At 46.3% G+C, this 22925-nt stretch overlaps 1 protein-coding gene and 1 long non-coding RNA gene across 4 annotated transcripts in view; one reads left to right on the top strand and one right to left on the bottom strand.

Annotated features, from left to right (window-relative positions):
- PRKCB (protein kinase C beta) overlaps positions 1 to 22876 on the bottom strand; it is a 315654-nt gene extending 292778 nt beyond the window's left edge. Inside the window, exons 1-2 of one of the 3 annotated variants that reach the window (XM_082431039.1) lie at positions 22319 to 22876; positions 21253 to 21284 (exon numbers count right to left, since the gene is read on the bottom strand). In XM_082431039.1, coding sequence (XP_082287165.1) covers positions 21253 to 21284; positions 22319 to 22488 — 202 coding nt within the window. In that variant the 5' untranslated portion in view covers positions 22489 to 22876. The remainder of the gene's footprint in view (positions 1 to 21252; positions 21285 to 22318) is intronic. The other 2 variants (XM_082431040.1, XM_082431041.1) reach the window with 2 other exon arrangements.
- LOC309645684 overlaps positions 1 to 22925 on the top strand; it is a 594963-nt gene that overhangs the window by 502029 nt on the left and 70009 nt on the right. The gene's annotated exons all lie outside the window — the stretch shown is intronic.

Raw genomic sequence — 22925 nt, 5'->3', positions numbered from 1 at the left:
GCCCATCCAGGGATCCTGACGGAAAGGGGACAAAACTGTCCCAAGGCTGCCAAGAAACTGCTGAGCTCAGCTCTGTGGCTGCTGCAGCTCTACTCACAGGACAGACATCTGCCACGCCAAAATGAAACGGAGCCCAAACTGGCAGACCACTCCGAGGCACAAATCCACAGCCAGATACCCTGGAGGGGCCTTGGACATAGGGTGCAGCAGCCTGAGTCTGGGCCCTGGCTCTACCACTTACTTACCAGCTCTGTGATGTTGGGTAAGTGGCTTAACCTCTCTGGGCATCCGTTTTCTCATATGTTAGAAAGAAAAAAGGCTTTTGTTTCTGATATGGTCAAGCAAACTCCAACTGGACCCAAGCTTCCTGCAGATAACAAGTTTAACTCTGGACCAGAAAACAAAAAAATTTTTTTTTATTTAAAAAAATTTTTTAACCTGAAAGCACTGGAGAGTGAACAAAAGAAGGCAGATTCTGCAGTAAGGGAGCTGAAATCTGAAAGAAGAGAATACCATTTCACAGCTTTTACCCTGAGAACAGGCTGCAGTCAGCATCAAGTGGCAGCTAAAACTCCAATAAAAAACCTTAAGTCTTCCTGGCTTGCAGAGCCAGAGGACAGATTTCAGGTCAACCACAGCTACTGGAAAGTGAGGAGGGAATCCAAGGATGGAGAGAGCCCACAGAGGAGCCCCAACTTCTGAGTACAGGCAGACCTGGGAGATACTGCGGATTTGGTTCCAGACCACCGCACTAAAGCAAATAATGCAATAAAGTGAGTCACACAAATTTTTTGGTTTCCCAGTGCATATTAAAGTTATGTTTACACTATACTGTAGTGTATTAAGTGTGCAATAGCACTATGTCTATAAAAACAATGTACATACCTTAATTGAAAAATACTTTATTGCTAAAAAATACCAACACAATTACAGTAGTAACATCAAAGATTACTGATCACAGGTCACCATAACAAATATAATGAAAATGAAAACATTTGAAATATTACGAGAATTATCAAAACGTAACCCAGGGACACAAAGTGAGCAAATGCTGTTGGAAAAATGGTGCCAACAGACTTGCTCAACGCAGGGTTGTTGCAAACCTTCAATTTGTAAAAAACGCAGTGGGAATTCCCTGGCGGTCCAGCAGTTAGGACTCTGCACTCTCACTGCCAAGGGCCCGGGTTCAATCCCTGGTTGGGGGAACTCAGATCCCACAAGCTGCACAGTGCAGCCAAAAGAAAAGAAAAAGAAAAAACAGTATCTGAGAAGCACAATAAAGCAAGGTATGCCTGTATAAACTCTTCCCAAGTGTCTGGCTGACTCTTGAACCATGCACACATGGGGCAGCCTCAAAGATAGAATAAAAAACAGAACTGACATCTGAACTAATGTCCAAGAGACAGCTTACTGTCCAACCAAGTCAATAGCTTACTAAGATGAAAACTTCAACATTCCTCAGAGAAATACAACTGAATCCAGAATCTCCACAACATAATACAATGTCCAGGATACGATCTGAAATTACTCGACATATGAAAAACCAGGAAAATATGACCCAATCTCAAGAGAAAATACAACCAACCAAGGAAAACAGGGAGGAACAATTCCTACTAGGTTAGGGCAATAATCTGAAATTGTATGAGATACAATGCATTCAGCTGCAAGTAACAGAAAATCCATCTGAAATGGTTTAAGCAGTAAGAGAATTTATTGTCTAACAAGAACAAATTTCCAGAGATAGGGCTACATCAAGGTTAGTTAATTCAGTGGCTCAACGACATCATGAAGGACACAATTCCTCTCCATCTTTCCACACTGCCATTCACAGCATGTCAGCCCTGTCCCTCATGGTCAAAAGACAGCTGCCACAGTTCCAAGCCATGACATGAGGTACTTGAAGAAAAATCCTTTGTCCTGGGTCCCCTTCCTTCCTGATTTGTATGCTGTCCTGTGAGAATATGACTCTTGGTACTTACCACAGTCTTCTTGGGACCAAGAGGGGAGATACTGATGACACTTGGAGGATGGCAGAGCAAATAACTGGGAGAATCCCCAGTCTTTCATGACCCTGTTAAGCCTCTGATTAAACAAACCCTCGAATCACCTACCTCCAGACAGCTTAAGTGTTCTACTATTAACAACCAAAGCGTCCTATCTAAAACAACCACCAGAATTGGAAAGTCAGTAACATTTGCTCTAAATAGAAGACAAGCATGAAAAACACAATGAAAATTATAATTATTAAATCCCAGCAGCCACATAGCTCTGAGCCTGAGGTTGCCTCATTCTTTTTTTTTTTAAAGACAAGTTAGCATGAATTAGAAAGATGTCTGAGACATGGTAGCACCACACTGAGAAATCCTCCTTAACAACCAGAAGAATTAAAAGATAATTGAAGAGGTAAAGAAAAAAAGATACACACACACACACACACACACACACAGACGTATTTCCATGATGTTTAATGTCACACACAATTAAAATCTTTGAGTACCACCAGTAACATGCTTTAGATATTTTGAAAAATACAGCCCTGTATTAATAACTCCCAAATATCTACCGCCATGCCTGACTTCTCATTATTCCCAATTGCCTTTTGGACACCTACACCTGGATATACCACAGGTATCACAAACTCAACATAGCCAACGCAGAATTCACTATCTTCACCCCCAAGCCTTCTCCTCTTCTTGAATTTTCTACTGCTTTTTATGGTACCCCTATTCATCAAGCACCCAAATGAGAACTCCCTGAACAGCTGACAATTATTTATACTACTTTTATTGTTCGATGTGCCAGGCAAAGTGCTGCTCTGCCCCACACAGACATTATTATATCTGATCTTCAGAAATCTTTGTAGAAGGTACTACATTTACCCTATCATCTACCCTTTTTTAAAAACTAGGAAAGCTAAGGATAAGAAATTTGCCTGGGGTCGCAGGATCTGAATCCAGATCTAATCCTCTTTTTTCCTACTTCACAAAGCAAATAGAGACCATCAAGCAAGAATTCCTCAACTGGCCTTAAACTTATTTTATTTCCCACTCATTTTCCCTTCTTTTCTCATTTCCACCTGTGCTCTCCGTTCTCATCTCCTGGGAAGCTATCTTCCTTGGAGACACCTTACTTCACTGCGCTCTCGTCAGCACTTAGCGCTTTCAACCTCACCAGGTTGAGGAATCCTGGAGAGCTTTCTCTCTACTTTCAACGTTCTCCTGCCTTCTCTCTGCCTCTCCAAATCTTCTCTTCTCCAAGCTTAACATTCCGAATCCTTCAACTACTGCCTCTTAACAAGTGTCCCTTCTTTCTCTTGCTTCTCCTCCACCCTCACTGACACTCTGCTTCACTCTCTCACCACTTCCGCTGCCTCAAAACTCAACTTAGAACTTGAGCTCCTCCGTGCAGCCTCCCAGGACCCTGGGACTCGAGCTGCTCCCAGAATCCCCACCTCTATCACCATTATAGTGCATATCACACTGTGTTATGAATGTTTGATTTATGGACTTTCCTATGAGACTGTGGGCTGCTGGAGGGGAGAAACATGCCTTATTGCTCTGTATTACCCCCTGCACATGAGGGGATGGCCGAATATGCCAGCTGGACCACACTGTGCTATTATTCCTTTTATATTACTCTCCTCTATGTGGATTTTGGAAAATACACAGGACTGTAAATGTCAAGTGAAAAAAAATGCACAACTTAAAAGTTGAGAATTATGTTTTATTTGGCAGACAAAACTGAGTACTTAAGCCCGGAAGACAGCCTCTCAGATGGCTCTGAGGGAAGGCTCCAAAGAGATAAGGGACCCTGAGCTCTTAGCAACAAAATGCAGGTACAGACTGCCGCCCTCCACCCAATCAGGAGCTCCACAAGATGGGCTGCCCTTTGGTTTTCAGAAGCTGCCAGTGGGTTCCAGTGTGTTGTGTTATGATATCAATGATTTTTTTATTATATTGTTTTTCTTCTTGGTTTTTTTACATTACATATTTAAAAGGCAGTATCTTTTGTACTGTGAATTTGCAGAAGATGCGTAATACACTTTTTTTTTTTTTTACATCTGTCGGTGTGTATGGTCTGTGTGCTTCTTGTGATGAAAATAAAACCTTTTCATTATAAATGCAAAAAAAAAAAAAAAAAAAAAGAGGTAAGGGAGGAGCCAGGATATATAGGGGTCTTTGCAACAAAAACCAGGTAGTGGAACATCAAAAGATTACTGTTAATTAAAGAAAACCAGATATCTCGAGTTAATGAATTTAGTGCTTTTCTATGTATGGGAAGATGCAAGAGCCTGGGCTCACTGAAATCATTCCTCTGATATGCACCTTAGCTGTCTAGGGCCAGCATCCTGTTCTTTCCCATCCCAAGTCCCCTCAGGGTGCACCGCTGGGGGTGGCTGCAGTGGCTGAGGGCTTGGCAGTGGGCAGCCCATTTTCCTCCATCCTGAGTTACGTGGCTGACGGCTCGATGGCTGCGGCATCCTTTGTTTGCTGATACGGCAGGCAACATTTTTCACTCACACAAACCACACCTTGATATGTCACTATGCCCTGGCCAAAGGCTCATCAAGGGTCCTGGCAGAATCCTCGAACCACGAGCTTCATAATCAGACTGGGCTTGTCGCCCTCTTCAAATACTTCTTAGCGTCAAGTCCTGGGGCAAGTTACTAAATATCGCTGAGCCTCCGTTTCCTCGTGGAGGGAAAATGAGACTTATCTCCTAGGGTGCTGCAGACTTTAAATGTGATCATGTGTGAAGCATTAAGCTCGGTGCCTCAGTAAATTAGAACAGCTCTTTGGGGAAGTTCTATCATTTCATGGACATGTCTGCTGTACGTGAACCCTTCCTTCCAAATGATGCAAGGACTTCATGCTTCTCAGCCAGTCCTCCCAGCCCAGCAGCTCACGCACAAAGAAATCAGCTGACTGCAGTCACATGACCACCAAAAAAAGACCTCAGACCGGAAGCCACTTTCTGAATTCCTCATTCAGGGCCATGGCTAAAAATCTACAGATGTGCTAACTCCCTCATTGGACAAAAACAATTTATTGAAAACATTTTCTCCCACTAGGGAATTTCCTGGTCAAGTCTTGCCAGTTTCACCCACTGCTGTAGCAAGCACACTTTCCCAGCTCTGAGGGATGAGCCGGACCACCATCAAGCACCCCAAAGCCTGCCTGACCGCTGTCCCCCCTCACTCTGCCAGGGGCCCTCCCCACCCCACCCCACCCCCCGGCACCAATGCTCTCTCCCACCCCAAGCCCTTCACCTTAGTGACTGGGAACTCGGAATCTGACTCAGACAGTCCTGAATTCAATCTGGGCTCTGCGGTTCTCAGGAAAACTCTTTATCCTTGCTAAGCCTGTTTCCTCACCTGTGAACGGGGATAATAATAATAGCAAATCTTAGTGAAGGATGAAGATTCAGAGGGAGGAAGTTTGTGAATCCCCAGCTCATCGCAAGCCCTCATGTCATCGCTGTCACCAGCACCATCTCGACATTCCTTTTATACAATCCTAAACTCAAATCTATGTTTGAATCCCAACTCTATGTAACTTTGGAAAAATTTCTTAACTCTTCGTGCCTCAGTTTTCTCAGCATAAAATGGGAATAATAACAGTAGCAACCTCATTGGGCTGTCATGAGGATTAAAAGAGTTAATACATGTGAAACATTTAGAACAGTGCCAGGCACATAGTAAGTACTAAATAAACATCAGCTTGAGTCAGCGGCCTTTGAAAGCCTTATTTGAAGATGTCCACGAAATGGAAATTTCCCTGGCCTGTCTCCCCAGCTAAAAGAGAACCTGCCTGCCGGGGACACATACACTCAAGCAGGAACAGGTCTAGCCCAAATTTCATTTTTCTCTTGAACCTGACTTTTTTTTGTCCCATCTGGAGTGCCCCGGCCTTAGACCCCAAATCAGAGAAGGCCAAAAGGGAAACACAATGAGGCCAACTGTCATTTCAGCCCCCACCTATGGAGGACACCGGAGAATAGAAACACAGCCTGAATCCCAGCCCTTGGAAGGCCCAGCTGGAAGCTGACCTCAGCAGAGTGCCCCCCGGACGACATGGCCCACCTCCATGCCTGCACCTGAAGACCTCCTCCTCCCTCCCTCTGTGCTGATTCTGTTCATAAGACACTTCTTTCTCAACCCACATTATCCCCCAGGATAACCAGTTCTTTGTCTGCACAAGAGGGACAGCTCTCTGCCAGCACTTGACACAGCGCTGGAACACTTCACCCAAGTGACAGGTCAGGCCAGGCAGTTCCATCTGAACCAATAATTCCATTTTAAAAAACTCTTATCCCCCACTTAGAATTCTATTTGGAAAAATAACTCTTATCAGTGATATGTTTAAGGCTCAAAGATGATCATCAAAATAATCTTGGGACAGTGTGATGGGGTGAGAATAAAACATCTAATTATAAAGAATTCAAAACAATGCATTTATATCATCTCTAAAAATAAATAAAGCCTCAACAGTCCATGGACCTCAAAAGTCAACTTCATGGGGCTTCCCTGGTGGCGCAGTGGTTGAGAATCTGCCTGCCAACGCAGGGGACACGGGTTCGAGCCCTGGTCTGGGAAGATCCCACATGCCGCGGAGCGACTGGGCCCGTGAGCCACAATTACTGAGCCTGCGCGTCTGGAGCCTGTGCTCCGCAACAAGAGAGGCCGCGATAGTGAGAGGCCCGCGCACCGCGATGAAGAGTGGCTGCTGCTTGCCACAACTGGAGAAAGCTATCGCACAGAAACGAAGACCCAACACAGCCAAAAATAAATAAATAAAATAAATAAATTAAAAAAAAAAAAAAAAGTCAACTTCATGAGCCTCCAGCACCTCTTGTCTATACTTTTCACAATGACTTTCAAACTGCGTTGACCATCGCCCACAGTGAGAAACACATTTTACATGTGACCCAGTTCACACATGCCTATATATGTATACATGAAATAGACGTTTTATGCAACAATACTTACGTCATGCATTCTACTTTCAAGTTTATTTTTTCACGGTGTTCATGACCTACTAAATTGATTTCATGACCCTCAGATGAGCGATGATCCACAGTTTAAAAAACACATTTAAAGGAATTCAAGAAAACTCTCTCCAGAGTGGAGCTGCAAGGAGGTGTAAAGGTGAAGGTCAAGGCACCGAGGTCACGGAGTCCAGGCTTAGAATAAAGAGGGAATCTCCTGTGACTCAGGAGAGCATGGTAGAGGGAAAGTAAGGGGAGGTATGTAAATCCAGGTCTCCTCCCGGGTAGCTAAATGACCTTGGGCAAGCCATTCCCATGTCCTACTTGGATTAAGGCTCTCTGTAAATGGTATTTCAGTGCTGGAAGATACGGTCTATGAATCTACATAGCAACTAAATCAGTTCTGGGAAGAGGCCAAGGATGAAGGCCCGCAGGGTTACTAACAGTCAAGGAGATACGGTTTGGAATGTTCAACCTCTAAGAGAGAACCGGAAGCATGTTGTGGACCCCACAGAGCATCCCCTAGACCCTACTCACACCTGTAGGACCAGGACACTCCCTGCTGGGAGTGCTGAAGGCCAATGATTCACAGATGCGTCCTCCCTGGGACTCTTCCCTTAAAGAAGAAAGCTGCCTTACCCAAGGTAATGCCAGCTCCCCAGAGCAGCCCACAGCCAGTGCCCACTTGTTGCGGGTCCCCACTGTCCCAGTTCTGAAGGGCCATCCCAGCTCCAGCCATGGGATTGGCTTTGGCCTCTATTACAACTATTGCACTGCAGTTCAACTTCTCTCTTCCCTGCCTCCCTCCATCCCGTACAGGTGTTGTTCCCAAGAGCTCCTCCTCCCATAAGCCACCTGTTTGTAAATCTTCATCTTTGAAGACAAAGCAGCAATGACATTGGCCAGAGTCACAGGAGGAGACTGAAGTAAAAATGGTGCCTTTAGGACACTTTTCAAAGGTATTTTTGAGAATTGTTTTTCAGAACTAACATTTAACAAGCAATCATATGTTCCTTGCATGCCAGGTCTCATTCAATCCACATGGCATCCTAGGAGGTGGGCTCTGTGCTGTTACCTGCATTTCACAGATGAGGAAACCAGAGATTAAAGAGGTTAAGAAAGGCACCCAAGCCCTCGAATGTGCAGCAATGGAGCTGAGGTCTGAACCCACGCCCTCGACCTCATCCCACTCCACTGCAGCTCTGTGATCACACGTGCCACACTGGATGACACGGCTTCATTCACCTCTCTTTCTTTCTCAGATCTCTCCCTCCTCAAGGGCAGGGGCCTCGTGTTATGAATCTTAAGCATTTAGTGTAGTGCCAAGTCCACAGCAGGACCCAGGTGGTAGTAATGACAATACTTGGTGGTGTATTCAGTAGTGATGGTGGTGTATTTGGTAGTGATGGTGGTAGTAGTCAGTGTTTCATGTGCACTAAGCCCTGGGCTGTGCCCTTTACGTAAAGCATTTGGCCCTTTCACTTCCCTATGACTTGAGTCCTGTTATTAGGTGTTAAGTGGTGAGCGCTGACTCGGGACCCACCGCAGATTCAAGGTCAGTCCAGCAGATGCACACTGTACTGGAACTAAGCAGTCATGAGGGCCACGATGAAACTGGTCTACTAGGTCCCCCAAAATGCCACATGGTATATGCAGCTTCTCCCATCAAGAGGAAGAGTCTCTTCCCCCCTCTCTTTCCTCCTTTATTTCTGGGATGGGCTTGTGATTCCCTTTCACTCACAGAATATGGGAGCAATGACACTGTGCAAGTTCTAAGCCTAGAGTTCAAGAGGCTGGGCCCCTGCTCGTGAATGCACTGGGAACGCACCCACCACCACGTGACCAAGCTCGGGCCAGCCCACTGAAGATGAGAGACCACCTGGAGAAAGGCCCCAGGTGTCCCAGGTGTCCTAGCTGAGGCCCCAGACACGGGTGAGCCCAGCCACGAACAGCCAGTCCTTGCCTAGACCAGAAGGACCACCCAGCTGAGCCCAGCCCAAATTACTGACCCACAGAAACAAGAGCAAAATAAAATGGTGGTGATTTGAAGACACTAAAGGTTTGAGGTGGTTCGTTAAACACCAGATAATTGTGTCCAGTCAAATTAGGTGTTCAGTCAAACATCGAAAAGTAGGACTACCAAAAGATTCTTCCGTAGGAGAGATGACAAATAAGCAAAAGACTTTCCCAAAAGAAGTAACCGGGTGAGCTTATTCCTGACTCCTCATAGCGTTTGTGATGTCCACTGGCAACTAGAAGCTGCAAGAATTCTGACTGGCTGGAAAACTGGAAATTCTGACAAGAACCAGATTGTTCTACCAGCTAAAAGTAAGAAGAGTGTCTCTATTTCACACTAAGCAACACAAACAGACTGTGTTCTCCCCCTAACATCCCCTCCTATGTTTGATAAGATAAAGAGGTCTAGAGTTTCACCTCTCAGGTTTAAAGAAGTCAAGTTAGAGGTAAAATTGGATACACCAGCTCCAAGGAAGTCAAAGGAAACCATGGCTTTGGGGACTAGAGTAGGGTTTGCGGTTCTCAACACTCCCCTGTTTTCTTTTGCTCCCGAGCTGGTCAACGTGCAGTTGACGCAGCCCTGTGCCCAAGCTCCGGCCACGAGAATGTGAGCAGAAGTGATATGTGTCCCTTCCTGGCTGAAGTGGTTCTGAAATGAATGTGCTTTCTTGTGTTCCTTCTCCCCATCCACCTGCCCAGTGGAGAGTTACCTGGAGCCCTGGATGACTGGGCGGGAGGCTGCCTGACCAGGATCGCCTGCAGTGGTCTGTGCCGTGAGTGAGAAATAAATCCCTTCCTCTCAAGCCAGAGGCTTCAAGGCTTATCTGTTATAGCAGCTTTCATAGATTCTGACTAATACCTTAGCAAATAGAGAATGTTTTAAATGCAAGCCCTAAAAGTAGTTTATGAGCTCAAGTTTTCCTGGTATTAACAGAGCTACATTACTGGGTGGGAAAACTGTCAGAATGTCCTGGCTTCTTTGTTCTACAGTTTGCTACCGATGGGCAACATTGAAATGGGAAGCAGATGTCCCCCCAAAAAGGCAAACAGCACCATCCCTCAATGGGTGACTCCAGAAGGTGCTTGTCTCCTGTACAGATTTCACTTCTGTGTGCAAAACTGAAAAAGTCCCCACTAACATTTCTCAGATTCTCAGTGACTTGAAACTATGTACTTTTTTTTTTTTTGGCCACGTCACGTGGCTTGTGGGATCTTAGTTCCCCGAGCACAGCTTGAACCTGGGGCCTCGGAAGTGAAAGCGCAGAGTCCTAACCACTGGACCGCTAAGGAATTCCCAAAACTCTGTGCTTTTTAGTTGTTTCTGTTAAAGTGGAATATACGTAACAGAAAAGTGGGTACATGTCTACAGCTCAATGGATGGTCACAATCTGAACCCCCCAGCATCCAGATTAAGAAACAACATCGCCAGCACCCTAGTAGCCCCTCTTAGTCCCCACCAGTCCCCCGGTGGGTAATCACCATCCTAACTGCTATCGCCTATGATTACTTTCACCTGTCCCTGAACTTCAATTCAAGTGCATGGAATCATACAGAACGTACTGGCATTTTAGCTCACAGGTTGTTTGTGAGAGTCATCTATGCTGTGTATAGCTGGAATCTGTTCATTCTCGTTGCTGTATAGTATTCCATTACGTACCCACTATTCTACTCAGATGGCCATTTCAGTAGCCTCCAGTTTACATTACGTCAAAGGAAATTATTCTCACTCCAGTCCACCAGGGTCCCAAAGAAGGGACTTCAGTGGAGAAACTCTTTATCTTCACAGTGAAACGTGGCCAAAGCCTGAGGCTCTGCCCAAAGTTAAGACTGCAGCATTCACATACTTCTGAAAATCACTTCTCAACAGGATTTAATGAGGGCAATTTTTTTTTTGGTTCAAACAAAAATGACCAGAGCTTGTAAACTAGGAAGTGATACACTCTTTATAAAAATCACAGATCAAGCTATACCAAAACTAGCACCAAAAGCCAAATCAAATGACTCCCTCAATGGAGTTCTTCTCCCCTATACCATTCATTCATTTAAAAAGTATCTACGAGCACATACCACGTGCCAGGTATGGAGCCAAGTACTCCAGAAACAACAGGAAATGAGACAGATGTGGTCCCTACTCTTACGAAACTTACATTCTTGTAGGGAAGACAAACACTAAACACTCGAATAAATATACAATTAGAAAAATGTAAAAGTGACAAGGGGTTATGAGACTACAAGGGGGAACCTGATTTGGAAGATCAGGGAAGACTTCTCTGAAAAAGTGACATTTGAGCTAAGTTCTGAAGGAGAAGTAGGAGGCGAGTGGGGGAAGAGGAAAGGGAAGAGCGATTCAGGCTGAAGACAGAGCAGGTGCAAAAGCCCTAGGCTGGGCAGGGCTGTGTCATACTGAGAAAGACCACCAGTTGGGTCTTCAACCAGAAAGTGAAATGCAAGTGGAAGCATGGTACAAGGGGAGGATTGTGAGGGCCCAGATCAGGCAAACTTGTAACTCATGTTACGGATTCTGGACTCAACCCTGGGAAAAACAGAGAGCCAGCCACGAAAACATAGACCTCTAACCAAAACAGAAAACGGTCCCTCACCACCCTATATGCCAATCCTGCATCCCTAAGTGTACCGGTGGCCCAGATAGAATTATTAATACCCCCAACCATACATTTTGCCACGCACACAAAAAAAATCCAGATAACTATCAAAATTCTCATTTGCCGCTTTGCCTAAACGGTAAAGAATGATCCCCCCCTTTAGGGAGGGAAGGTCTTCAAAATAGGTCTATTCCATAAAAATCCATCACGACAAGAGACAGTCCTGTAGAGCTCACCCTCTACCTTCACCCACATTATTTGCTAGCTTCTTCAACCCAAAAGAGCACATGAACATCCCACCCAGAGGCTGAAGGGACCCCCAAATTTTAAAGGTGAACTTGTCAGAAATCCATTTGAAGTTGAAACGCCATCAACACGTTTCCAAAATGAGGCAGCAGATGGGGCAATCGCAGATTTCAATTCAGCTTTCTGAGGTTCCCCACAAAATTAAAGCATCGAAAGCCAGGAAACTGTAGCACAGAAAGCACTGTGTTCACCCATGTTCAAATCACCTCTCTGACGGCAGCTGAGCACGCCTCCCTCAGATCCACTGTCAGTCCCCCTGAGGGCTCTTGACCACAACATGTAAGCACATTCATTCCTGCATCATGTCCTTGACTCAGGAGCATTCATCCTGCCTCCCAACAAGACTATAAACTCAGTAAGGACAAGACAGTGCCCAGCCCTAGAAATAATGGAAACAGCCCTGTTTATCAAGTACTCACTGTATGTCAGGCAAGGTGCTCAGGAAACACCTGCCATGTGCCTTATAAACTAGGTTCTGTCACTGCCTTTGACCTCTGGAAGAACCAAAAGTTCAAAGAGTTTAAGTAACATGTTCAAGGTCCCATAGCAAGAGGCCAAGATTTATACCCATGCCTTTCTGTCTCCAAAGCACAAATTCTTCACCACCAGTGCAGCATGTGCTCAATAAACACGAGCTGGGTGCATGATAGCAGGAGAGAAGGAGAAAAGGAGTGGGAGGATTCCTTCTAGAGAAAAAAATCACTTCTGCGGCCCTCTACGATTAAGGATGCAGTGAAGAGCAATATCCCTATTGTTAGAACCATAAAAATAACCCAGTAACCATCTCCCAAAATAGGATAATCAACAGTATGACTGACATGAAAGTCCAAACGTCTCTTTAGGATGTGAAAAATGGCAGCAGCCCCTAGATGCTCTGGGAACGCTCCCCCACTGCTTCTAAATGGTCATTTCAGCTTCTCTTACCTGACCTCCAACCCTACCAGCCTGGAATTTCAGGATCTGAGTCACGGCAATTATGGCTTCAGAATGCATCTCATGCTCTTTTTCAAACATTTGGCCATTTCACTCACCCACACACATCCCGCTCGACAGCAATGACAACAGCCACTTCCTAGTCACTACGCTGCCTTCACGAGGTCCAGACCCCCGACAGGACGTTCCCCTCCCACCAGCTCATCCCTCACACACCCTCCTTCCTGTTCCCCACATGAGCCCCTTTCTCTCCTCCAGGGCTCCACTTGTGCTGTCCTCTGCCTGAAACACCCTCCCCTGCCCCCGCCCCCGTGTCAATCTGGGAACTCCTACTCCTGCTGGAAGATTGTTCCCAAATGTCAGCTCCTGTGTGGAATCTTCTCAACCCCTCCTAGGAGTAAGGATGTCATTCAAAGCTTTTTCACACCCTCGGTGTAACACTTCTCATTTATGTACCAGAAGTAATTGGCCATGTGCTGTTCTCCCCTCAAAAGACCAGGGAGATTTTCAAGGGCAAGCATGGTGTCTTATTTCTCTCCAAAGCCCATATTGGAACCTGACATTATACAATATATTTCTTCTACGTTACTTGTTAATTACTATTCTTCTACTAAAATGTATTAATTGCTATTCTTCTACCAAATGTCTCTGAGGGCAGGGATTCTGTCTTGTTCACTGCTCTAGTTCCAGTGCTTAGAACAGTACCTGATACATGGTAGGCACTCAATAAATATTTACTGAATGAATGGATAGATGGACAGATGGCTAGATGGATGTGGAAATGGATGGATGGATGGATAGATGGATGGATGAGTAGATGGATGATGGATGGAAAACAACTGGGTGGAGAGAGGAATGGATTGGTGGGTGAGTGGATAGATGGATGGGTGGATAAAGGCAGGATCATGTTTCACCAGCCCAGGGTCACAAAGCCATGGAGAAAGAAAGCCAGGATAAGAAATCAGGTCTGTTTGATATTTGAGCCTTCACTCTCAAGCCCAATTTTTACTGCCTATCTAGAAGCCCAAAGTCTGGTAACTGGGCAGTGGCAAGGTAAAGGAAGAGTCTAGAATTCCCCCCAGGAACACAGTTATTGTTGAGCAAAGTTAATTTCCATTTACTTAGCAAATGCCAAGACTCAATAAGGGGGATCAGAACCCTCCTAGTCTGAGTCTGAGTTCCCCTTCTGACCCGGTAGGGCAAATTTCTGCATGTCGGCTGAGGGAAAAAGAGACCTCCAAGAGATACAAACAAGCAGGCCAAGGACAATGAAAAGGTAACAACAACAGCAACAGTAACAACAGTAATATTAGAAGACTGACACTCCTGAAAAAAGGCCACCGTCTCTTCCAGAGCCTGCGGTTGCTGTGCCTTTCAACCCTCTGCAACACAGAGCTTCCTTCCAACACCAAACATTTCCAGGGAAGACACCGAACTCCCCTTCCCTACTCACAAGGAGGAAGCGCCAGTAAGAAATCAGGCCCAGAGGTAGAAGAGCATGAGGCTCAACATTAGGTAAAAGTGGGTTACTGGTAGAAGCTAACACATCTTTATGTTTCCACAATTCCCTGTAGACCCTTTATAATAAAAACAATAAAGAACATTTACGAAGTACCCAGATTTGTATTAGAGAGACTGAGACTTTCTCCTTGAAGAAATCAGAAAAATGGAAAGAGAATTGACAAAGGATCTTTTTCTACGTGTGAGTCAATGCTGCTTATTGTGAAACTACTTAAAAATTATCTTCCAAATAAGAGAAAACACACGGCCTAAACCAATGGAATGAATGGTTGTAGAAAATCAGACATGGACCCAGGATGAGGAAGATATTCAGGAGAAAATGCAAGTAATCCTGTGCCCCTGAAAACTGGCTTTCAGCTCACAAATGCCTTTCACTGACAGATTTTGCTCTCTCTCTTTTTTTTAATTGAAGTATAGTTGATTTACAATGTTGTGTTAGTTTCTGGTGTACAGCAGAGTGACTCAGTCATACACTTTAATATCTTGTAATTAACTATAATGGAAAAGAATCTGTGTGTGTGTATACACATATATATGTATAACTGCTCCCTCTTTTTATTTATTCTCAATCTATTGTCTCAGACTTGCCCCTCCACCTCTGAAATGATCTGATTTTTCTCTTTTAGAGCAGCCACCTCGAACTGCAACCCCTGAACAAAAGGGAAGTCGGCTCATTATGAGTTATTAGCTAAGAGGAGATGACGTTCTCTGTCTGCCAAACTGAGAAAGAAGCCATCTTAACGTAACCGTCTATTTCTACTAAATATTCATCTTACCTGCAACCATGGCACAAATAAAGATTCAGGGCTTCTCCACAGAACGTCACAGGGATAAGACCTCCTGCGTATCTTTATCCAGGATATAAGCAGCTTCACGATACAGATTTTTAGCTCCGGCTCCTTGACAACTCAGACTTTCTCCAATTACCTCAAAGAATGAGAAGTTGTCTGTGTTTTGTTTTTTGTTTTTGTTTCTGTGCGGCATGTGGGAGCTCAGTTCCCTGACCAGGGATCGAACCCAAGCCCCCTGCATTGGAAGCGCAGAGTCTTCACCACTGGACTGCCAGGGAAGTCCCTAGTTTTCGTTTTTAATTCCCAGGCCAAAGAATTCCCTGACTCCACCCCAACCCTTACAGAGGTTAGCACCCCCTACACATTCCCATAGCACCCTGTACATTTCCTTCCAAGTACTTAACAAGAGTGAAATTAAATACTGGTGCAATGCTTTGTAGAATGTCTCATCTCCCCCATTACACTGTAAGCTCCGCAACAATAAGGACCCTCTCAATCTCATTCACGCTTGTATTCCTGCCATCTAACATAACTCCTGACACAGAGAGCTTAATGAGTGAATATATTTTGGAAGGATGGATGGATGGATGGACAAATGGACGTATGTGGTAAATATACAAATTTCCTACCAGATTGTCAAGCAGCCATCACACCTCCAAATACCACATGTAAACACTGTGAATTTTGTACACTCTATAAAAAAGCTATCACACAATTTCAGTGGAGAGATAGGATGAGTGAAGTCAAAGAATCCTTGAGATTAGATCAGATGCCGAGAATAAGGGACCAAGCTTTTGAACACATCAGCCAGAGATGATGAACTGTTCAGCTGATCCCCCTTCCCACCCAAGAATTAACTGGACTGCAAAGACAAAAGACCAGAGGATTAAAAATTGTACTTAATAATTTAACTACCTGTAGCTGAAAAGCATCAAAAGGAGATGCATAATCTCAAAATTGTGACGTACTGATCTATTTGCGTGTGTGTGCACGTGTGTGTGTACGTGTGTGCATGTGTGGAGAGAGAAAGAGACAGACGGAGGAAAGAGGACCCCAACAGCAAGAACATGTACAATTTATTTTCAAACCTTCGATTTACCTTTTGACCAGTTAACTTCTCTATATCTTTTTCTTTATTGACCCCAATACACCATAAACATGCTATATCTGGTTCTGGGCAGTACCTGAAGTATCACTGGTACTCAGAAATAATATATTTTTTAATGAGTTTCTAATAACCGGTATATCATGTCAACTAGATTTTCAAAGGTCATATTTTCCATATTTACTTGGAAAGGCATTCTGTTGCCCAGTGACAAAGCTTCAAGCTTTCCCTGAGTGTTCTACAGCTCAAAAGGAATTGGCTGTTGCCTCTTCAACAAATCAACCCTCCTTCTTGCTAAGACTACCAGCATTAACCTACCCTTAAAATTTTTTATTTCATTTGGGACTCTGAGCCCCAAATCCCACTTCAGGTGGAAAAACTTAAAAAGTCAAACCAACAAACACAAATTCAAAAAGCCTCTGCCTTTTATCCACATGGAACCCCCAGGACACATTCAGAAGAGCCAAGAGGTAAGCGGAGTCTCAATCACAGGCCTCTGGGATCTGCTTCCGAGAAGGGAGGGAAGTGGAATAATAGAGGCTTGACTGCACACAAAAAAGGCCCTATTTATGATTCTACTGAGAAAGTTCAACCTGAAATTCAGGATATCATAGTTCCTCGGGAAAAATATGCCAAAAATAAAATGAACCTTTGATTCATCTTTGACTATTGTTTTTAAAAAGTACATATTCTAACCTCTAAGTGTTAACTACAGACTAAAATAAACTTGTATCCTGTAAAGTCGATGTTGATGAAACCAGCAATGGTTTTATTCATGCAATACTTTGGGGATTTTTAAGAATAATGTCTATTAGAAGGCTTAAAAAAGCACAGGGAGCTATATTCAATATCCTGGGATAAACCATAATGGAAAAGAATATGTAAAACAAGAACGTCTCTATGTGTGTAACTGAGTCACTTTGCTGTACAGCAGAGATTGGCACAGCATTGTCAATCAACTCTACTTCAATTAAAAAAATAAAATTTAAAAAAAGAAGGCTTAAAAACTTGTTTTCTAATCTATACAGGAAAGGAAAGAGCTGGTTTACTCATTATAGTCACCAATGCTAGGTCTATATAGTCAGAAAATTAGTGCACTGGGGTTTTTCTAGAGGGTCCATGGCAAGTTTAGATTTTTCTCACAAGAGGGTGAGAAAAGACAATCTAAACAAGCTGGCTGTCTGGGGCTAGACTCACTGGTGTCACCTAAAATCTATGAAGAAACATACCAAAGAAGAAACCCATCTAAATACACGAAAGAGACACAGTCATTTAATGAGTTCCCAAATTAACTCTGTCCCCTTTTGACACAGTTTCCTACAGCTAATCAAGTAATAATGATCATCTCACTTAGAGTTATCGATAGTGGATATTTCTCTTGTACCACCTCATTACTCCTCATCATAACCCTATGAGGTAGGTACTATTAGCCCATTTCACAGATCAGAAGACCGAGGCCACTAGAAATGGATGACTTGCCCAAGTTCACACAGTAAGTAGGTGGCAGAGCACAGATTCAAACCCAGTTCTATCTGACTCCAACCCCATGCTAGGAATTCTGAATCCCTATATTTTATTGCCTCCCTATTTCTAATTAAGTGACTTCCTTAAAAAAAATTTTTTTCTCTCTGCCCAACTGTAAAAGTTTCTTGGGGTAAGAGCCTAATTCCACCCAAAGCCTTGTCTTAACTACAATGAAGGCACAAATGTTGGTCCCTGGTTCCTCTAAATAATGCCACAGAGAGAAGTCTGCCTTGCTTATCTGAGCGGTCCTATTTCTAATCCAGAATTTAGGGGGTTTCATAATAGAGATTCTCAGCTCCAGTCCCCTGTCACCAGAGACATTCTTAAACTACCTCACAGAGAATGGTTTTATAGAAAATACAGAGTGGAAACAAAAAGGGAGAAATTATGTAGCAGTCAATCTAGAGTTCTGTACAAAAGCAAGAAAGTCTATTCTTAAACTCCCCTGAGCACACAGAAATCCACAATTTCCCATGGTTTATGGACTTTCCATCCTTCCTCTCTCAAGCCATCCCAGCATCCCCAATTTCCATGGCAGCACCATGGAGCATGGGGCTCAGTGGTTTCCTTGCCTTATGATCATCCTACACTACTCCTACCCAAGAAAGGCAGAGACTAGATCCTCTCTCCACTTCTACTTTTGAAATGGAAAACCCCCCGCCATAGCTTTTATCTGGGAACATGTCTACCTGAAATTAACCTTACATTTCCCACATACCCCTTTGCAGCAAGGTGTGGGTATGTGATTAAGTTCTAGCTAATAGCATATAGGCAGAAGTATCAGAGGCAACTTTCAGGACAGTGAGCATGTGTCCTTCACCTCTTTGTACCTTTCCTCCTCCTGCTGGCTGAAATAAGGCTGTGATGACTGGAGAGTCCAGCATCCTTCTTGGACTTTGAAATAATTTTCACTCCTGGGATAGTAGAGCACAAAACTGAAAGGAGCATAGCACCTTGGGCTCTGAACTTCTAACTTTGGTGAGAGAATAAAACCGTATGTATTTTCTATAACATACTGATCCCATTTTAATTAGATTCACTTTAAGAGGAAAAATGTGGTGCAAAAATGCTCAGATAAGGAACTCCTCTCTGATTCCAAAACTAGTCCCAGGTAACTCTGAGCACATCTGAGGATAATCTGCCACCTTCCTGGATATCCCTAAGCATGAGATCCTAAGCATCTCAATTTCAAGGGCTGTCAATTTGCCCCTTCCCCCCTCTTGCTCCTTCCCACTCCAGCCCAAATGGAATTTACTACCAAAGCAGTGACACAGGGCGACCAGACGTTCACAGCTGGATTTAAGACTCTCACCTGGCAGCCAGCTCCATAGCAAAGCAACCCTGCAGAGCCAGTCTCCTCTCACACCAGCTGCCCCACCACTGGGTTACTTTGGAGACAATCATAGGAGCAGATATTTTCTGAGTGCTTAGTCTGTGCTGAACTCTGGTCCAAGCATCTTATATACTGTAACAACTTGGAGCCACCCAGCAATTTTTTAAGGTAGGTATTGTTACAGGGACCCATTTTATACACAAGGAGCCTGAGGTACAGAGAGGTTAAGTAAAATGGCTGGGAAGTCTCAAGCCAAGATTCAAGCTCACAGTGGTAGCCTGATAGCCTGTGCACATGCCCGCTACCCTACACTGCCTCTCAGGGAGAGGAGAAAAAGAAAGGCAATAAAAAAAAAAAAAAATTTAAACATGCTTACCTCTAAAGCTGCCATATTTCATTAGAAACTTTAATTCTGCTTTACTCACTGCACCAGAAAATGCCTACCATTTTCCTGGCTTTGAAAAAACAGATCTGCTGTTTCAGATGTGTCATTACCTGCACACTGAGAAGTTAACTTTCCCAACCGTTAATAACGGCAGAGCAGGTGGGATAGGAAAGCAGCAATAAAAATGTTCAAAAATCACCCCTGACCTCAGCAAGAGACAAAGACAGAAACCGATTCATGGAAGTGAGAGGTAACTTCAAAGATCTTCTACGTGTTCCCGTGCTAAGACACCCCTGGCATTCTGCTTCGGGGGTCAAAGTTCTAGAAAACAATCCAACCGTGTGCACCAAGGCCGAAATTGCTGCCATTTAAAGGAACGTGGGAAGTCCTCTGGTGCAGTGCGTAAAATTGGGGCTCCAAACCTTGGTAAAAGAGGGCAGAGGTTGGGGGTCTACAAGGCTCACTGGCTGAGCGGGCTCTGCCCAGATCTCAGGTGAGAGGTCATATAAGTCTCCGAAGAAACCAGTGCCACGCTGCCAGCACTCTGCACAACTGACAATGCCACTCACTCTCATCAGGGATCACTCTACTTTTCTCTGGAGGGTGGAGGTGCTACAACAGAACTGTCAGTCAGTGCTAAGTCACATCTCAGACTCTTTAACATTCAAATGTTTTCTTCCCCTGATCTAAACCCAGATCGCCAGGGCAATCAACTTGCCCCTAAGACACTCCCCAGAAATGTGATATTTCTCACCAAACTCAACCACGTGGACCTGGTCTAAAATGGGGGAAAGGGGGGACCTTCCAGACCAGAGGTTGCAAACTCAAATGCCTTATAGGGGTCAGAAATGGGTGAAGCAGGCCTGGTTGGGATCGACTGAGACAAAATGGTGCATGTGCACCCTGTCCACGAAAACTGCTGCTCTCAGCTCCAAATGATGGTTCTAAAAAGAAAGTGGGACCAATGCTCAGCAAACTTGAAGCTGCAAAGTCAGATACTTCGTGAAATCTCCCAGTTCTAAAATGTTGGCATCAAATTCAAAAAATGTTTGACACCCTAAGGGTTAAACAAAACTACAGATGATTTGGCATCTGAAGAGCAAATCTGCAACCAGAGACGGCCGAGTCACCACTAGGCTGGGCATCCCTGGCTAGGGTAAAGGATCTCAAACCCGATGCAAAGACCCAGGTAACCAGTCACTTGGAGTCCTTCCTGTATCTAGCCAGAAGATAGAAAGGGCAATTGAAACCAGGATCTGAGAAGCATCCCATCTGGAACCACTTCTTTCAGAGAGGGAGGAGGCCCAGGGGACAACCACAGTCGCCTTTCTAGGGGATGCACCATCTGCAGAGGCAGGGGCCACCTGTAGAGACCTCTATGAGGCAGGGGAAGTGGAAGGACACATGAACAGGTATTGGGGGGGAGGGTATCTCAAGAAGAAGTGGCCAGGCAGGATAGGTTCAGGAGAACCTATGTTGACTCTTCTGGTGCTGGTTAGGGAGAAAGGGTGGATGCACTTCCTTGGCCAGCTGAGCCTCCCAGCTCCACTGGTCCTTCCTGGATGGAGTATCTCTGCCCCATATACACACACCACTTTTAAAGACCTTTCTGTGGTGATGAATTCCTAATTTGGGAGGTCACTCTGACAAATGTAATTCCTTCACTCTCTGCCTAACTCAGTCATTTCCAGAAAGTCTTTTTCACCTTCTCCTCCCGCAAACAGCATCCTTAGAACCCCACAGCCTACCTTGGCACTGGAATCCTTGCTTCCCGAAGCCCCTGCAAAGGCAGAAGGAGACATGTCAGGCAGCCCGAGGAGACCAGCCACCAGTTAGTTCCCCCCCAGAGTCACCCCACTTCCCCCTGCCCCTCTAGCCCAGGTGCAACCTCCCAGCCACAGGCGGGTGCCCAAGAGTCTTCCGCCTCTGGGGGGGAGGGGGGAGGTGGGAGCTCAGCGGTAACCTCCACCTCCCCTCAAAAGGCAGAAGACAGGAGGCTGCGACCACCAGGTGGCGGGGTGGGGGGAGCGTTTCCGTCGTGGTGGGAGGCGGCGGGCAGGCGGGAGTTCTGCCCACAGAGATGCCCGAGTGCCCTCGGGGAAAGAGAAAAAGACGCATCTAGAGGGAGGATGGGAGAGCCCCCGCGGCGGTGGCATTCCCTAGGGGACTGGGAGGGAGCGAGGACTCCCCATGCCTAGAGAGACCGGGGAGCGGAGGGTCCCCGCAGTGATGTGAAGGGGGGAAACTGAAGAGTGGAAAGGGGAACCCAGGCCCTCAGGGAGAAGCAATAAGAGATAACACGGGGCGCTGCCCCCGGAGACACAGAGGAGGAGGAAAGAATGCCCCATGCCCGCAGGGAGACAGAAAAAGGGCACCCAGGGTTCTGCCCCCAGAAAGGAGAGAAGGGGGTGAGGGTGCCTCGAGCCCGGAAGGAGGCAGAGAGACAGGGAACCCCGCACGAGAGGGCACTCGAGGCGCTGCCCTCCCGGGGAGGGACAGCGGAGCCCCGAGCCCTGTGGAGAAAGGGCGCCCGCGCCGCGACCCCTAGGCGCTCCGAGGCAGCTGGGAGGAAGAGAGGGCACGAGGCACCCCGCGGTCGGCTGTCTGGGACCCCGGGGAGCGGGAAGCCGCAGGACTATCCACCGGGGAGTCCGGGACAGAAGGGTCCGGAGCGGCAGCCCGGGATCTGGGGCCGCGGCGGGGCTTATCCTCCCGCGGAGGCGCGGGGGGCGCGGAGGACGCGAAGAGGGGGTCCCCGCGAACGGCGCTACCCTCGGAGCCCCGGGAAGGTGCCCTGCGCCGGCGCGCTCTCACCAGATGAAGTCGGTGCAGTGGCTGCAGAAGGTGGGCTGCTTGAAGAAGCGGGCTGTGAATTTGTGGTTCTTCACCTCGTGCACGTTCTTCTGCCGGAGGGCGCCTTTGCGGGCGAAGCGCACCGTGCTCTCCTCGCCCTCGCTCGGCGGCCCCGCAGCCGGGTCAGCCATCTTGCGCGCGGGGAGCGGGAGCACGAGAGGTGCCGGCCAGGGGCCGCGGTACCGCGGGCTGCGGGCCCGGGAGGCGCGGGAGAAGGCGGCCGCTCTGCCGCCCGGGGCCGCGGACGCTTCCCCTGCGCCGGCTCTGGCGGCCGCGGCGCGCGGAGCTGGGGCTGTCACTCGCCCAGCTGCCGCCACTCGACCAGCTGCGCTTGGCACCGCTGGCCCCAGCTGCGGGGGAGGGAGGCGGAGCCGCGGGCAGACCCCGCCTCCATCATTTGCATCGCCCTCAGGTTCCGCCCAGCCCCGCCAGCTGCTTTACATACTGGCACCCCGAGGCTGCCGGCCTCCCAGAGAAGCGTTCTCAGCCGCAGCGCTGCGACGCGGGGACCGCAGCCAGGGACCGTCAGACCTGAGCCTCTCCCGCTACCTCGTCCTCGGCCCGGCTT

Source organism: Balaenoptera physalus (genome assembly GCF_965194825.1).
Source record: "Balaenoptera physalus genome assembly, chromosome: 16".
Taxonomy (NCBI): Eukaryota; Metazoa; Chordata; class Mammalia; order Artiodactyla; family Balaenopteridae; genus Balaenoptera; species Balaenoptera physalus.
This window is presented reverse-complemented; position numbering and strand designations above follow the sequence as displayed.